General features: G+C 38.0%; 1 protein-coding gene across 7 annotated transcripts in view; it reads left to right on the top strand.

Moving 5' to 3' along the window:
• Nucleotides 1–18,158, top strand: part of Rrp1 (Recombination repair protein 1) — a 279,367-nt gene that overhangs the window by 147,690 nt on the left and 113,519 nt on the right. For 5 of the 7 annotated variants that reach the window (XM_068230234.1, XM_067156754.2, XM_067156762.2 and 2 more), the window contains exon 2: nucleotides 3,355–3,412. The exons of 1 other annotated variant lie outside the window; for it this stretch is intronic. Coding sequence is in view for 2 of the 6 variants with exons in the window: in XM_068230222.1 (XP_068086323.1) it covers nucleotides 3,355–3,412 (58 nt within the window). In the remaining 4 variants the exon portion in view is untranslated. Of the gene's footprint in view, nucleotides 1–3,338; nucleotides 3,413–18,158 lie in introns of all 7 variants that reach the window. One more of the 7 variants, XM_067156770.2, reaches the window with a different exon arrangement.

The following is an 18,158-nucleotide window of genomic DNA, read 5'->3' as shown; positions in this document are numbered from 1 at the left end:
GCAGGGATCCTACAGGTTAAGTTTCTGTGGAATCGATAAATACTAAATAAAAGTAACTGGCTATGATAACAGAGATATTCTTGAATTTAGACTTGTGTTGCTTAGTCCATATCAACACCAAGCCATGAGAAGATGACTGAACAGAATTTATGAAAATCAGTAAGAAAAGTCTGGGAATAAGTCATTACAGATATAATTTTTCATGCTGGGTGAAATGGTAGGTAGGTTTTTAGTTGTCCTTTCAATAAATACTAAGTTACATAAGAAAAGTTTTACATTTTCTGATCATTTATGTTGTAGACAGTTTACCGTGCCAGCTGTGATAACGGAATTCCTGAATTTAACTTTTTTTGCTTAGTCCATATCAACACTGAGCATTGCTGACATGGAAGTATTGTTCAATCGTGTTAGGTGGCGTTGGGGTGGGTTTTGTCACGATTGTCTTAAGATGAAAAACCTCGTGGTCATCAGCACATATTGACAAGGAAAATTGTGAAAATTATCAAAATTTGAAGAAAATAATAATGGAACAATCACTTGGGAGAATAAGACAAGAGGGAGTCATGTTGAAAGGTGGAAGAAGTACTCTCTGTATATTAGATACCCTAATATCACAGAGTGAAAAGAAAACAAAATGTGAAGGCCTACAGTATCGAAATCCCATAGAATTGATCAACAATAACATTACATTGGCTTTTGTTTGTTGTGATGCATGCCATACATGCTCTGATGATTGGATCCCTGCTCTGGGGTGCTGATAGAAACAAAGAGTGTGCACACTTAACAAAAAAAAAAAACAGCAGAGCAGTTTTCACGGCTGCCTGGATCCAGGTTCTCCAGCTCTGGAACTTGGCACTCTTAGAACGGCAATGTAGTAATATTCATGATAAGTGAGATGCTGTAGTGATTTTCACTTCATCAAGCATTTCATATGATAGCATTTCTTTAAACCACAACATTCCAGCCAGTTTGTGTTGTATTCTGACAAGAATACTGACATCATTGTAATGACCTATATCACGTTCAATTTTATACTTATCTATGTCTGTTACAGCATCACAGGAAAATGGATGGGTGGATTTTAATGAAACTTGGTATTTCAGTTTAGAGTAAAGTTTAAAAACTGTAAATTGTTGCAGTAGTGTCTGGACACGTGGGGAGAAGAGTGGTTTTGAAAATGAAACTGGACTTCGATAAGCAAGTGTGCTGTCAGCACTGTTATAATAGTTATGGACAAAATTGTAAAGGAGACAAGGGTAAAATATGAGGGCAAAGAGCTGTAGGTAACACTGTTTGCAGTTGATGTTGTGATGTAGTGTGGGGATCAAACTGAGAGGAAGTACAAGGGTAGTTCAACATATTGAGTAAGATTAGTATATTGAAAATTATGGAATGAAAATCAGCATGGAAAAGAGTAAGACAGTGGTGCTGACTAGAGGAGAAGGGGAAGAGGAAAGAATTGTAAAAATAGACCAAATCTTGAAATTGTTGAGAGCTTCAGATACTTGAGAAGCAAACTGATGCAGGATGCAGGGCTGGACATGAAAATCAATGAAAGGATTCAACAGGGAAATGCATTTTATCAGAGTTTAAGAAATCTGGTGTGGAGGAAGGAAGTACCAATGAAGTGAAGTGTAAAGAGGTGATGTATAAAGTGTTCTTCTGCCCAGTACTGACATATGCAATGGAGACCAGGACAGTGATAAAAAGACAGAATAAAATCCAGACCTGTGAAAATAAGTTTTTAAGAAGTATGATAGAAATTACCAGAAAGGACAGAGTAAGAATGTGGACGTCAGGAAGGAAATTGGAGTAGAAAAGCTTTTTGATGGAATGGAGAGGGTGGACATATTAAGAAGATGGAAGAGGAAAGTATGTTGAAAACCCAGATAGAAGGAGGGAGGGCAAGAGGGAGACCCAGATTAAGATGGTTGAAAACAATCAAGAATAGTATAATTAGAAGAATCTTGGACTGGAACACAGTTGAGGAGGGATAATGATAGTCGGATGGAGGGAGATGGAAAGGTGCCATAAACATCCCAACCCGGCGAGAGGTGAACGAAGGAAATGATGAGGAGGATCTTAGCTATAAGCTGTCCAAAAAATTTTACAAGGAGGAGGTTCTTCGGATGGGTCTTAAAGCATAAAATTCCATGTATCTTTTATAGTTGGTTTTGCACAAAAATAGCTGGTGGCAAATTTTTGTTCTAACATTTCCCGATACAGTGAAAAATAGGGAAATATCAGTGGTGGTCGTGTGAAGTTTAAGAACAAGTGCCGGTAACTAGGTCTGTGGACTGTATAGAGATTTTTATGGTTATCATTAAGGCAATGTTTTAAAGGCTTTACACACCTGCCAGTGTTTTTTAAATGTTAACCTGATACTTGGCTTCTTTTTATACTGAAAGGTAAATCAGCAATAATGCAAAAAAGGAAATGAGACTGTAAATGATCACAGAAAGCAAGGTAGCAAGTAAGTCACATCAAGCCATTGACAGAGAGAGGCATGCCTACTTTTGTGCCTCAGATTCTGGGGAACAGTGTAAGGCAGGGCTGGTCAAATCTGAAAAATATCTAGGCACCAGAAAAATTTCTTAGAAGCCAGGCACAGATAAAATTCACTTTCTTACCTCTATAGCATTACCCAGTGGGATCTCATCATCTTCAGCCATCACTACTGCTTCCTTCTTAGTCCCTCCTAACATGGTGAGATCAGTTTGTTTGAAAATAAGAGTGCTGTGCTGCTTTTGTTTTTGTTCTGTCTGTGTGCAATGAAGATCTCAAGTTAGTAAATTCATAGTAGTAAACCCCCCTTTCACATAAGCTGTTGACGTTAGCAATACTGCAACAATGCTCTTTGAGTTACCTAAGAAAAGTGTGTTCATTCATTCACTCACCAATTTTAGGCGCCTACATATCTTTTTCCATCGCCATGGTAATCAGGTGCTTGGGATTTGTCCAGCCCTGATACAAGGGGTGGACAAAAATGTCACGCACATGCTAAGTGATTGTCCCATCATCGACGGGTATTACAGCTAGTGAACAATAATTTTTCCATTGTGTTTCGTTCTGTACTAAGAGAAGATTTTAAGCATTCTATATTTTGACAGTGTGTCTGAAGAAATATTTTATCTAATGATTCTAATTCATCCGATTTATTCATTGGCTTTGTGTATATAGGTTGTAGACCTTGTTGGTGGAAGTCTTAGTTAACACAAGGCAGATTTTATTGTTTAATCTTCTTTGCCCGTAGGTATCTATCTTGCCTTGAATAACAATAGAATTATAGTTAATTTAAGTCATTTGTCTTTGAAAACTTACTTCTTATAAAATCACAGTATTTTCTTGTTACAGCAACATTGGCTTATCGTGTAGTTGGTGGGCTGTAGATATCGTATTTCTTCATAAAACAGTGAGTAGATTAGAAGTTGACCTATGAATTCATTGAATAAAAAAGTTTTTAAAATTTACTACTACTGCAATTTGCATGCTGCTGCTTGATATTCATTAATTGTGATCCATACTCCTATATTGCACTTTGACTTAAGTTGCTTTATACATGTTACTCTGTTGTGCAGTTAGTAAGACATTTCCGTACATCTTATGATAATGATATCAGTTTAATTCATGACTTTTTCATCACTAGGTTAAGAAGTTTGTGAACGCCTTGTATAACATGGCACCTTTCAGTGCATTTATTGTGTTGTCAAAGAATGACACATGTTTTTAAGGACATGATTTATCCCTTATGAGACATCTTCAGCTTAGTAATACATAAAAATGACAAGAGAGACATTAATTAAAACACATATAATGAATTGATAAAAAGTCCAGAAAGGCATATTAGGGTTGTTTTCTTCTTCTTTGTGAGAAAAAGCACTAAGTCTGTATCGTATATCATTTACCCTGGCAAGTGATTAAGTGTGCTGTTCATAGACGGCTTTTCCTGTTAGTCCGAGAATGATCGGGCTTAAGTCTGGAGTCACTTTAGTCCTCGTCTAGAGGTAGTTTAACTGAGGATTAACTTTAAAAAAACATGGAGGTTATACGTGGAGTTGCGGTTAGTTAGCGAAATAAGGGAGATAAGAAGATGTATGAAAAGGTATGGAATACGACCGATTATATCTTCCTGAAGTATGACAATATCAGCTTTAAAAATAGATATTGTTTTACAAAGACCAGTATAAGAGATCTAGAAGTTGTGTACCCTAAGCTACGTGAACATGCAATCGATAGAGGTCTGCCTGTTTTTGTAGAGAACAGAATTCCCATTGCCCTGCATTATTACTGTAGCCCGGATTATATGTAATATATGAGAAATAGTACATATAGTACATAGTGTTCTTGTATATAGAAAAGGAAAGAAAACCAAGAAAAGTTAAAAGTGCAGATGTTATTCAACCTCTGATTTTCATTTGGAGGTGCAATTAAAAACTAAATATTGTTCCAAATTTTCTGCTGTCATCAAATGTCTTCTGTCTGTTAGGATGTTCTTATATATAGAAAAATTCAACTTCACATGATGTCACTGCCGCATATTTTAAATGAGGAATGATACTGGAAGATACGTTCTTATTCTCAGGGAGCTGCACAGACTCACCGTTAAGTATTTGGTATACATTGAAAAAAATTGGTATCCAGGGTTCTTTTTCAATACATCATTGAATTTTACTGAAACACACTCACCGATAGCTCCCGGCACAACACTCAATTTACTAATTGCATCTTCCACTATACACATAGATTCATGGAGGGGCAGTCCAGAAGTTTCCAGCTCTCAAATGCTGTTCGGAATCCAGCTAAAATGGCTTGTGATGTATTAGTCGATGAAGGCACCTTTGAATCTTGAAAGGCACTTATACACTCTCTCACATATGCTGCACTTTCAGGAGGAAATGTTTTCACCACTGGCTTCACTGCTTCAAAATGTTCATTAAAGAAGCTCACAGCTTCTATCCACGTTTCCCATCTGGTGATCACAGGCTATGGAGGTAAATACACATCTGGTAACAATTTCTTGTAACACTGCACGTAATAGGGAGATTTGCGGAAAACTTTTCTCGTTGCTGATACTAAACCCTTAACTTGAGGAAATTTTTCTCTTATGATCTCAGCTACTCAATGTAATCCTTGTGTCAAACATGTGAAGTGGATCATACTGGGGTGAAACGTGGACAACGCAACCACAGCTTTTAGCATATAGAATGCAGCATCTGAGTAGAGTACCAACACTGTTTCTTCATTAATCCCTAGCTCTTTAAGTCTTGTTGATGAATCACGAAACTGTAACATAATTTGTTGGTTCCATTGGTGTGCAGTAAATTAAATAAGACTTGCATGGAGCCTCTGGGCCAATTGCAGAAACGGTATTTAGGCGATGTCTACGGTTAAACAATGCCTAAGCATGGCTGCCGCATTGCAAAGACGTTATTTATCACTTAGACACTGTCTAAAACCGATGCTCAACCGGTCATGTTTAAACACTGCCGAGAGCACTGTTTAACCTCAAATGAGAGGAGTGAATCACAATTAGAGGTTATGTACCATAAAATATGTAATTTGTAGGATCGTGTTGAAACGGTTCCGGAAAGAAAGGTTAGTCCGACGGCCTCTCTGTGGGTCACCCGCTGCTAAATCGCAGCAATTCGCTACGTGTCCCGATCGTCTTAGGGCTGTCACATATATCAATCAGGAGGGATTCACTTATATTTACTGCCAAGTAAACACACATAATAGCAAAAACTAAAAAGTAGGTTGTATGGGATTTTTATATATATCGTCGGCAACTATCAGATAGGAAAAGGCAAGTGGTGGTGATTATCGTTTAAAGAGGACTGAGGAAGAAGAGCCGTGGCCATAACAGCCCTAGTATTTGCCTGGTGTAAAAATAGGGAAACTACGGAAAACAATCTTCACGGCTGCCGATGATGCGTTTCGAACCTACGATCTCCAGAATGCAAGCTTACATCTATATGGCCTGTACAACACACTCGGTTACACGTTACTATTGCTTCATCTTCCCTTCGTCGAAGCTACCGTATTTACGAGTAGATTACACTCACTGTAACAACGCTATAATGAAAGCTACACTTCCCCGTACGGTGCCGTGTCGCTTTAGTGTCGATATTATGAGATTTGTCCACCGAAAGCGATACTCTTATCTGTGGGCAAGTCATGCTCAGCCATATTTGAGTAATGTGTAGGAAGACAAACAGCTGACTGGCGTTCGGCGCGCGCACCGGCGAATTTCATTGGTTGCGACAAGCAAAGAGTTGCATGAAAGATACTTCTGTATCCATTTTCAAACCAAAATTGAAACTTTAAGGGATGTCTAGTTAAACATCGACTGAACATTGTTTATGCAATGGAAGATCGTGAACGATTTAGGCGTTGGTTAGGTAGACGATGTCTAAGGCTTAAAACTAGTCATCATTTCTGCAATCGGCCCTCTGGATCTAATTTACTTGCTAGGAGATTTGCGATGAAATGACCCAAGGCATCGGTCAACTCGTCAACAGCAATCTATATGTACGAATCGCCAAGTTCAGCTCTAATCGCTCCCATCATGTCAATGTAGCAAGGGTTCAAATATTTTTCTGGAGTATTGATTCATCCGGAATATTGAAGTTGCAATATTTGCGTAGGAATCTTTGAAACTTCGGCACTTCAAGTTTATACCATGATAGGTTTGCAGCTACCATTGCCATGCAGAAATCTTTATTAAATTCGCTGGTAGAAGATGATAAAGGCTCCAGTGCCCATTTGTGAAAACAACTTGTTTCTTGACAGAGCACATTTTTTATTTCTCACATTAAGACCAGTTTTTAAATGCTGTTCTGATTGTGACTTCATGGAACACCCAATACTATTGTCACACACTCTGCATAGCAAGATTTTACAGTCAATTATAAAGGCTTCCATCAGTCGAAATCCAATCTTTTAACTTTGACAGTAGTTCGGATGCGTCTGGTGCCATAGCGATTCACTAACTGTGACTCAGAATATGGTTCGAGCAAGCGTTTTCTTTCACGGGTTGTTTTTGCTAAGCAGTCATCCCAGCTGTGGGGTAACTTTCATTTTGTGTCGTTCTCCGTAATAGCAGCAACATGTCATTGACCCACCCTTCACACTGCACCGTTACTTCTTAAGGGATATACAAACCATCAACTTAGCTAAGGGATGCAATTCTTTGGCAGAATACTTCACTTTAAATTATTAAATTATTTTTAGATATTAGATATTACAGGCTTTTAAAACATTTTCGAGTGTTTAATTAAAAAACATAAATCAATGTAAAATTAGTGAAAAAAATAAATTGTTTTTTCTGTCAAATGTGCAGTATCCTTCAAAATATTTATTATGCATCGAAATATATGAAAATATGTAACTTTTAATGCCTGGAATAATGGTTCTTTTAGAGTGATTAACCAACATTTTCACTTTTCTTGTAGCTACATATATGGGAACAGAATGTGTAATTACATATAATCCAAGCTCTAGTTATTATGCATGAAGAGAAATCTGAGAAGATAACGCAGATTTGCAGGGAATTAGTTCATAGTCAGCCAAATTATTCACGATCTCTCTGATGCCATCGCTAGACTCTTACTTTAGTATGTAAAGGTTCCTGCTGAAGAAGAAGAATACTGGCAATGAGAAATCATCATCAGTTAAGTCTCCAGTTTCCCAGGTCCGGTGTATGAGCACTCGCCACTTCATTCGATTGAGGTACTGTCCCCGTTTCTACCATCAAGGTAATTTGCCGCAGACTAGTCAGCTGCTCCCAGGCGTGCTCAGTTCGAACTGTGGTAAATAATGCCCTAAAAATATATACACCCTGGATTTTGATGGGGAACATACAACTAATACGGACACCATGAGGTCAACTAACTAAAAGCTGTAAATAAAGCAAGGCGAAGCATGACGTCAGTTTAGAGGAAAAATCTGTTTATTAAAAATAACAAAAATATTGAAAAATAGCAACAAAAAAAATATTCAAATGATCAATAATTTACAAGACTCAGAATTATGCTCTCAGCTTGATAAAGTCCATCTTGAGAATCAAATATCATACAAATATTTAAGTGTATGCGACGCACATACTTAACATTACAAAGCAAAATTCTTGAATTTCATTCATTTTAACACACTGGCTAGCGTGCTCGCACCACGCACCTGGCTTTATTTTTGTTAACACTTTCAACTATAGATGAGTACGTTCCTCTTTCCTGCACACTTGACATTGTGCTGGGGGTCTGTAGTGTATTTTTTTTAAATAATACAGTAAGTGCGCTATTAACAACAGCGTAACGACACAGATGTATACTCTCTGGAGAGAACAGCTGTTTTCATTGGAACTTTCATTGCAATATATAGATACGGCATGCTGTTCAACACATGCATATCCTAATAAAATAATGTTAAGTACTGGATAAATATATTTAGTAGAGTGTTCAGAACATAACAGGGCCCCTAACCTTAAGAAAAGACGTGATTTAATGCGCAAAGGGGAGACAAAAACTAATCTAACTGTACAATATATAACATGCTGTGTGGTAAAATGTACTACAAATATATACACCTCACTCATGAGTGACCTCACGAGCACAACAAAACACTGTGGATTTAAACCACACACAATAAAATAACAAAAGTGGCAAAATATACACAATCAAAGAAACAAAAACATGTCATATTTTCCAGGGCTCACCAAGAAAAGCATGCTGCATTCATGCAACTCTCACTCAGTCAAAAGTCTTGATGAAAAATATAAGGAAGCAAATTTTACACTTTAAGCAACACCTTCCTATTCAACGTTGGTTCCTGAAACAGATGACATGACTCTAATATTCTTCAGTGCTGTTATATCATAAAAGAAACTCCAGACTAAACATTGTGACATAAATATCTCATCTACTGCAGCAACCGTAGTGACTTGGACAAAAACCAGTAAAATCATCACGAAGTACAGGCTGCTAAAATATGACTCCCCTCAGTAAACACATATATTACCCTCGCCAGCACACGGCGGAATGACTCAAAAGCGGAAATTCAGTCTCCCAAAATAATGCAGCAAATATCAAAACACACAGAGTCCAACCCTTAACACATACTACTTTCAAATCTACCCGAGGCAACTCGCACAATCATGAAAATGCAGGCCTTTCGAATGAGGAACGTGTCCTCTTACGCCTAATCACAAAAAATATAACATGTGCTAAAGTTGCCAAAAACTGATGCAAATATAAAAGATGTCGTCTAACATACACTCGCATGAAAAGAAACAAGACCGTACTGGTCACAAATCAAAGCACTCGGGCTCGTAAAGTTATACTTGAATAATAAAGTGGCCAACTCTGTAATAATATCATAACTCGAAACTATGAAATTGCCACATAGACAATCGATCATGTTTGAACATCTGAAAGTTACTGAAATATCTCAGTCTTTAACTCAAGAAACTCGCATTAATGATGATAATAAATTTACAAAAATTTGATTCTCAATATTCGGAACTTGGAATACGCATTTGGGGAACTCGTGAATCAATTACTAATTTACACTCGTCTTGATATTCAGAATAGTCATGCAGATGACGCTACCAAGATTTGTGGATCCAAACTCCACCATCTCACACATTCTCATTCACACAGCATGCAATAAATGCCAGAAAAAGTGGTGGCATGTTTCCGTACATTTTGAGCTCCCATTGATAATACGTTAATTTAAATCCTTATTCACCGGGCGAGTTGGCCGTGCGCGTAGAGGCGTGCGGCTGTGAGCTTGTATCCGGGAGATAGTAGGTTCGAATCCCACTATCGGCAGCCCTGAAGATGGTTTTCCGTGGTTTCCCATTTTCACGCCAGGCAAATGCTGGGGCTGTACCTTAATTAAGGCCACGGCCGATTCCTTCCAACTCCTAGGCCTTTCCTATCCCATCGTCGCCATAAGACCTATCTGTGTCGGTGCGACGTAAAGCAAATAGAAAAAAAAAAAAAATCCTTATTTACATTTACGTTTTAAGCCCCAAGGCATATACTGTGTCCCAAACATTAAAAAAAAAAAAAAAAAAAGCAAATCAAAAATAGATGAGGCTAAAACAAGAAACAGACTCGTAAAAAGGAATGATGTTAACCACTCAGCTAAAAATCTGAATGAAATGGAAAGAAATCAGGCTGCAACCTTATGCAATCGGTCCACATTTACGTTACAATTTTGTTTACATTTACAAGCTTCCTAACATTTACTTTAATAGTACGTAGTCCTTCCAAACAAAAGCAAAATATACTGAAATTAAATATCAAAACTAACCTATCCCCTTTTGCAACATTAAAACACGTGCACACATACAGAATTACATTGAAAATTTGGTACTCATCTGTTTCATTGACTCTTGCCACCTGCATTCTGGACAGCCGACACCCTATCATGTTAACTAGCCATATCAAATGTGGTGCCTTCAGAATAGAACTGGGTCAGTCCTTGGGTGTCCATCCTCCTGGTATAGAAATGTGATCTCGTAGTCTCTGTCGCTGCTTCTGGATGTTGTCTAAAAGATCCCCTCGTTCACAGTGTAGAAAACTAGGTCAAGATTAAACCTGCCAGTTACCAGAATACTACTCCCGGGGTAATTTTCACTAACCGTGAAAAACCCGTTCCCATTCAGTCGCGGAACAACTCGTATCTAACCCCATAATTAGGTCAAACATTTCCCATTTAATTGCTGGACTGGAAATTACTGAAGTTTATGTCCTTGAAAAATATGTTTACACAGGCAGGTTACTGTGCATTGAAATGATTATCTGAAACTGTTCTTTTCCTCTGGAAATCGAAAGATAAATGCCATTTCCCTAAGTTTAAAATCTTGAATACATTAACTGCAGACTGAGCGTCTTAATAAAAGTTCAAGTCCCCACACGATCAAGAATACATAAGTCCTGATCCGCACTCACGTAGATAACACTTCTTCTCACAATGTTACCTGCATGGAATCTTGCCAAATAAAGGGTAGCTAGCCCACGCGCTAGTTGCTTTTATTAATTCGTCCTCTCAGACGCTGTTGTATGCTTGTTTGGGGCCATCACTTACATAGACCACTGCCTAGCCAACATGACAGTGACACTATCATATCATTGGTTCAACACATCGTGTACCTGGCGCTTACTTCAAATGTATCTTGCTAGCTTTTCGAGCCCCTCGGCGGGCTTCCGAAATGTTTTCCATTGTTTCTGGCCATTGGAGTTCCATTGTTTCCTCATTCTGCTTTGTGAACGTCATGTCAAAATTCCTCCTTCTAAACATAGCTGACGAGCAAATAGACCAGGGCTCCAAGCTTCCTGTAGAAATTGCGACATGTATTGATGAATGTAGATGTTCCCTGCCAGTTACCAAGACGTAATAAAAATGAAATATTCTCTGTACATACAAATAAATGACTGGTTAATTAAATGAGCACTTCAATAAGTGCTCAGTACCATTCTTCTTCTTGTACTTGGTTTTAATCCACTCTGTTCTAGATCTTGTTTGACATTGGCAATGAGAAAGTTTTATGATATTGCTCAGTTCCCTTAAATAATTATTTGAATTGCATTAGTCTGTCTAGAATTGTGTCCGTGTATTCACCATGTGAGGGTGCAGATGAGGATGAAGTTGACAAGTTTTATGAAGCATTGAGTGACATCGTGGTCAGGGTCAACAGCAAGGATAGAATAGTGCTAATAGGCGATTTCAATGCGAGAGTTGGGAATAGAACTGAAGGATACGAAAGGGTGATTGGTAAATGTGGAGATAATATGGAAGCTAATGGGAATGGGAAGCTTTTGCTGGACTTCTGTGCTAGTATGGGTTTAGCTGGTACGAATACATTCTTCAAGCATAAGGCTATTCACTGCTACACATGGGAGGCTAGGGGTACCAGATCCATAATAGACTATATCTTAACAGACTTTGAATTCAGGAAATCTGTTAGGAATGTACGAGTTTTTTTTGCGGATTTTTCGATGATAGAGACTACTATGTAATCTGTAGTGAACTAAGTATCTCTAGGCCCAGGGTAGAGAAAGTGAAATCTGTCTGCAAATGAATAAGGGTAGAAAATCTCCAGGACGAAGAAATTAGACAGAAGTACATGGATATGATTAGTGAGAAGTTTCGAACAGTAGACAGTAAGCAGGTTCAGGATATAGAAAGTGAATGGGTGGCATGCAGGCATGCTGTAGTAGAAACAGCAAGGGAATGTCTAGGAACAACTGTGTGTAAAGATGGGTGGAATGATGAAGTGAGAGCAGCTTGTAAACGTAAAAAGAAGGCTTATCAGAAATAGCTCCAAACAAGGGCCGAAACAGACAGGGATTTGTATATAGATGAAAGAAACAGAGCGAAACAAATAGTTGTTGAATCCAAAAAGAAGCCATGGCAAGATTTTGGTAAGAACCTGGAAAGGCTAGGTCAAGCAGCAGGGAAACCTTTCTGGACAGAAATAAAGAATCTTAGGAATGGAGGGAAAAAGGAAATGAACAGTGTTTTGAGTAATTCAGGTGAACTCATAATAGATCCCAGGGAATCACTGGATAGGTGGAGGGAATATTTTGAACATCATCTCAATGTAAAAGGAAATCATCCTGGTGGTGTTGCAAACAGCCAAGCTCATGGGGAGGAGGAAAACGATGTTGGTGAAATTACACTTGAAGAAGTGGAAAGGATGGTAAATAAACTCCATTGTCATAAGGCAGCAGGAATAGATGAAATTAGACCTGAAATGGTGAAGTATAATGGGAAGGCAGGGATGAAATGGCTTCATAGAGTAGTAAAATTAGCGTGGAGTGTTGGTAAGATACCTCCAGATTGGACAAAAGCAATAATTGCACCTATCTGTAAGCAAGGGAACAGGAAGGATTGCAACAACTATCGGGAAGTATCTCATTGATTAGTATACCAGGCAAAGTATTCACTGCCATCGTGGAAGGGAGGGTGTGATCAGTCGTTGAGAGGAAGTTGGATGAAAACCAGTGTAGTTTCAGACCACAGAGAGGCTGTCAGGATCAGATTTTCAGTATGCGCCAGGTAATTGAAAAATGCTACAAGAGGAATAGGCAGTTGTGTTATGTTTCGTAGATCTAGAGAAAGCATATGACAGGGTACCAAGTGAAAAGATGTTCACTATACTGGGGGACTATGGAATTAAAGGTAGATTATTAAAATCAATCAAAGGCATTTATATTGACAATTGGGCTTCAGTGAGAATTGATGGTAGAATGAGTTCTTGGTTCAGGATACTTGTTGAGGAATGCGAAAACAGGTTTGTACCTTTAAGGGTGGTAAGGAATGGTAAAGACCCACCTTATTATAATAGAGAAATAAAGAGACTAAGCAGGAGGTGCAGACTGGAAAGAAATAGAGTTAGAAATGGCTGTGGAAGTAAGGAGAAATTGAAGGAACTTACTAGAAAATTGAATCCAGCAAAGAAGGCAGCTAAGGATAACATGATGGCAAGCATAATTGGCAGTCATACGAACTTTAGTGAAAAATGGAAGGGTATGTATAGGTATTTTAAGGCAGAAACTGGTTCCAAGAAGGACATTCCAGGAATAATTAATGAACAAGGGGAGTGTGTATGTGATGATATTCAAAAGGCAGAAGTTTTCAGTCAGCAGTATGTAAAGATTGTTGGTTACAAGGATGAGGTCGAGATAGAGGAGGAGACTAAGGCCAAGAAAGTAATAAAATTTACGTATGATAACAATGACATTTACAATAAGATACAAAAGTTGAAAATTAGAAAAGCGACCGGAATTGATCAGATTTCTGGGGATATACTAAAGACAATGGGTTGGGATATAGTACCATATCTGAAGTACTTATTTGATTATTGTTTGGTCGGAGGAGCTATACCAGATGAATGGAGAGTTGCTATAGTAGCCCCGGTGTATAAAGGAAAAGGTGATGGACATAAAGCTGAAAATTACAGGCCAGTAAGTTTGACATGCATTGTATGTAAGCTTTGGGAAGGCATTCTTTCTGATTATATTAGACATGTTTGTGAAATTAATAACTGGTTTGATAGAAGGCAATTCGGTTTTAGGAAGGGTTATTCCACTGGAGGTCAAATGGACTGTATCGCGATTGACCTGTCTAAAGCATTGGATAGGGTGGATCATGGGAGACTACTGGCAAAAATGAGTGCAGTTGGACTAGACAAAAGAGTGACTGAATGGGTTGCTATATTTCTAGAAAATAGATCTCAGAGAATTAGAGTAGGCAAAGCTTTATCTGACCCTGTAATAATTAAGAGGGGAATTCCTCAAGGCAGTATTATTGGACCCTTATGTTTTCTTATATATATAAATGATATGAGTAAAGGAGTGGAATCGGAGGTAAGGCTTTTTGCGGATGATGTTATTCTCTATAGAGTGATAAATAAGTTACAAGATTGTGAGCAACTGCAACGTGACCTCGAAAATGTTGTGAGATGGACAGCAGGCAATGGTATGTTGATAAACGGGGTTCAAAGTCAGGTTGTGAGTTTCACAAATAGGAAAAGTCCTCTCAGTTTTAATTACTGCATTGATGGGGTGAAAGTTCCTTTTGGGGATCATTGTAAGTATCTAGGTGTTAATATAAGGAAAGATCTTCATTGGGGTAATCACATAAATGAGATTGTAAATAAAGGGTACAGATCTCTGCACATGGTTATGAGGGTGTTTAGGTTTTGTGGTAAGGATGTAAAGGAGAGTGCATATAAGACTCTGGTAAGACCCCAACTAGAGTATGGTTCCAGTGTATGGGACCCTCACCAGGATTACCTTATTCAAGAACTGGAAAAAATCCAAAGAAAAGCAGCTCGATTTGTTCTGGGTGATTTCCGACAAAAGAGTAGCGTTACAAAAATGTTGCTATGTTTGGGTTGGGAAGAATTGAGAGAAAGAAGAAGAGCTGTTCGACTAAGTGGTATGTTCCGAGCTGTCAGCGGAGAGATGGCGTGGAATGACATTAGTAGACGAATAAGTTTTAATGGTGTTTATAAAAGTAGGAAAGATAACAATATGAAGATAAAGTTGAAATTCAAGAGGACAAACTGGGGCAAATATTCATTTATAGGAAGGGGAGTTAGGGATTGGAATAACTTACCAAGGGAGATGTTCAATAAATTTCCAATTTCTTTGAAATCATTTCGGAAATGGCTAGGAAAGCAACAGATAGGGAATCTGCCACCTGGGCGGCTGCCCTAAATGCAGATCAGTATTGATTGATTGATTGATTGATTGATTACAGGGGTTAGACAAGGCTGTAATCTTTCATCTTTGCTGTTTGTAGTTTACGTGGATCATCTGCTGAAAGGTATAAAATGGCAGGGAGGGATTCAGTTAGGTGGAAATGTAGTAAGCAGTTTGGCCTATGCTGACGACTTGGTCTTAATGGCAGACTGAGCCGAAAGCCTGCAGTCTAATATCTTGGAACTTGAAAATAGGTGCAATGAGTATGGTATGAAAATTAGCTTTTCGAAGACTAAATTGATGTCAGTAGGTAAGAAATTCAACAGAATTGAATGTCAGATTGGTGATACAAAGCTAGAACAGGTTAATCATTCAAGTATTTAGGTTGTGTGTTTTCCCAGGATGGTAATATAGTAAGTGAGATTGAATCAAGGTGTAGTAAAGCTAATGCAGTGAGCTTGCAGTTGCGATCAACAGTATTCTGTAAGAAGGAAGTCAGCTCCCAGACGAAACTATCTTTACATCGGTCTGTTTTCAGACCAACTTTTGCTTTACGGGAGTGAAAGTTGGGTGGACTCAGGATATCTTATTCATAAGTTAGAAGTAACAGACATGAAAGTAGCAAGAATGATTGCTGGTACAAACAGGCGGGAACAATGGCAGGAGGGTACTCGGAATGAGAAGATAAAGGCTAATTTAGGAATGAACTTGATGGATGAAGCTGTACGCATAAACCGGCTTCGTTGGTGGGGTCGTGTGTGGCGAATGGAGGAGGGTAGGTTACCTAGGAGAATAATGGACTCTGCTATGGAGGGTAAGAGAAGTAGAGGGAGACCAAGACGACGATGGTTAGACTCGGTTTCTAACGATTTAGAGATAAGAGGTATTGAACTAAATGAGGCCACAACACTAGTTGCAAATCGAGGATTGTGGCGATAATTAGTAAATTCTCAGAGGCTTGCAGACTGAACGCTGAAAGGCATAACAGTCTATAATGATAATGTATGTATGTATGTATGTATGTATGTATGATTAAATAATTATGTATTGTTTTGCCACTGAATAATTTATCCCAATTACGAAATAAATCATTTGAATGGATAAAATATTAATCTTAAGTGTACACTTAAGTATATTGTGTCACATAACTTTTCTTTTCAGGTAAAATTAAATGTGCATGGGAGTAGGAAAAAAAAAAGAAAGAGATAGAAAACCTCAAGAAATGAAAATTGAGGCTGTAGATTGAACACCTGGTATTTATAAAAAGTAAAAACTAGCTTTGAATGTGATTATGTTAGATAAATGTTTTGAACAACAGTGTATCCAAAAATAATATTGTGATTTTTGTAACCTCTAAGGAGATTAATTTAAGAATACGGTAAATAAACAGTTTATGCCCGTTTTCTTACCCGGTATACTCTATTGTTCAATAAAATAGTTTTTTTAGACCTCATTTAAATGTATTTATTAATTGTTCTCTGCATTGTACACCTGTCATATTACCCTTTCCATTTTCATTGTTGTGAAGGTTTTCCTTGTTTTGCCAGGCTAAGTGGCTTAGGCAGTCAAATGCTGGCCTTGTGAACTCAACTTGGTAGGTTGTGGATGTCACAGATTATCAGTGCGGTGGTGTTTGAAGGTGGTCAAATATGTCAGCCTCGTGTCTGTAGATTTACTGGCACGTAAATTCCTGTGTGGCACCTCGGTGTCTCCAGAAAAGAAAAAAGAAAACATAAAATTTTAGTTAGTGGGATGTAAAACAGATAACATGATTATTTCCCTTGTCTTCATGACCATTATTATTGTGATAATCTGTGACATCCGTGTCTTCTTCTAGTTGAGATGTGTTGTGTAACACAGCACTTAGGAAGATACTGCCAGTCAGTGTGTGATCCATCATTAAATATTGCAAATAAAATGAACTTCAAAATAGCAGTTGTGTTTTATATGAGAGTTGTTGTCCTATCATGCGAACAATTAAATCTACGTAGATCATTAATTTTAATCAAGTTTTTTTTTTTCTCTCCAGTTCTCACCAGAGTAAAGGCTTCATTGCATGAAAATGGCTCAAGGGTAAGACATCTAGAAATGTTTATGCACAGGATTTGGTTTCCTCTGCCATTGCTCTAAGTTCGGCAGTTTGTAACTGCACATTACAAACGTATCATCTGCAGTGTCACATATTTTCATTGTAAAATATGTGATAAATACAGCATGTAATGAAAGGGGAACAACTGAGTTCCAAGTAATTTTTTCATGTTTGTGGGTTACTGTAGTTACGTCCTAGTTCGTGAACCATGGGCAACGACTATGTGCAAGTAGGGCAGCATCCTGCTTCATGAATTTACCGAGCTCAGAACACTTTAAGCAAGCCTCGGACTCGGTTTCTAACGATTTAAAGATAAGAGGTATAGAACTAAATGAGGCCACAACACTAGTTGCAAATCGAGGATTGTGGCGACGTTTAGTAAATTCTCAGAGGCTTGCAGACTGAACGCTGAAAGGCATAACAGTCTATAATGATAATGTATGTATGTATGTATGTCCTATGTTGGTATTCTAAGCTCTTCTTCTCTTTTGTTTCTTCATTTCGTTGTGTTCGTGTAATTATCTATTCATCCAACACTTACCATGTCAAGACCGTTAGGAAATGATAAGTGTCTTACACTTGAAAATGGAAGGAACTATGAATGTCAGCTGGAGCTTATAGGACTTTTTGGTTCAGTGTAGACACATTATCACCCAGTCATTCAACAGACATGTTGCTGATGAATATTTGTGTAATTGCATGAATAATACTGATATACAATGATGTTTAAAGTCCTTTAAACTGATGGTGGGTTTAAGAGATAATGATGTATTGAAATATTGCTCTGAAAGAGGTTCTTTTTCATGCCAGAAATTTGCTGCCAACCCCTGTGCTGTAATTTAACTTACCACATATAC

This window comes from Anabrus simplex, chromosome 1 (genome assembly GCF_040414725.1).
Source record: "Anabrus simplex isolate iqAnaSimp1 chromosome 1, ASM4041472v1, whole genome shotgun sequence".
NCBI classification, from domain to species: domain Eukaryota; kingdom Metazoa; phylum Arthropoda; class Insecta; order Orthoptera; family Tettigoniidae; genus Anabrus; species Anabrus simplex.
The sequence above is the reverse complement of the archived record's forward strand: the minus strand, read 5'-3'. Positions and strand labels throughout refer to the sequence as shown.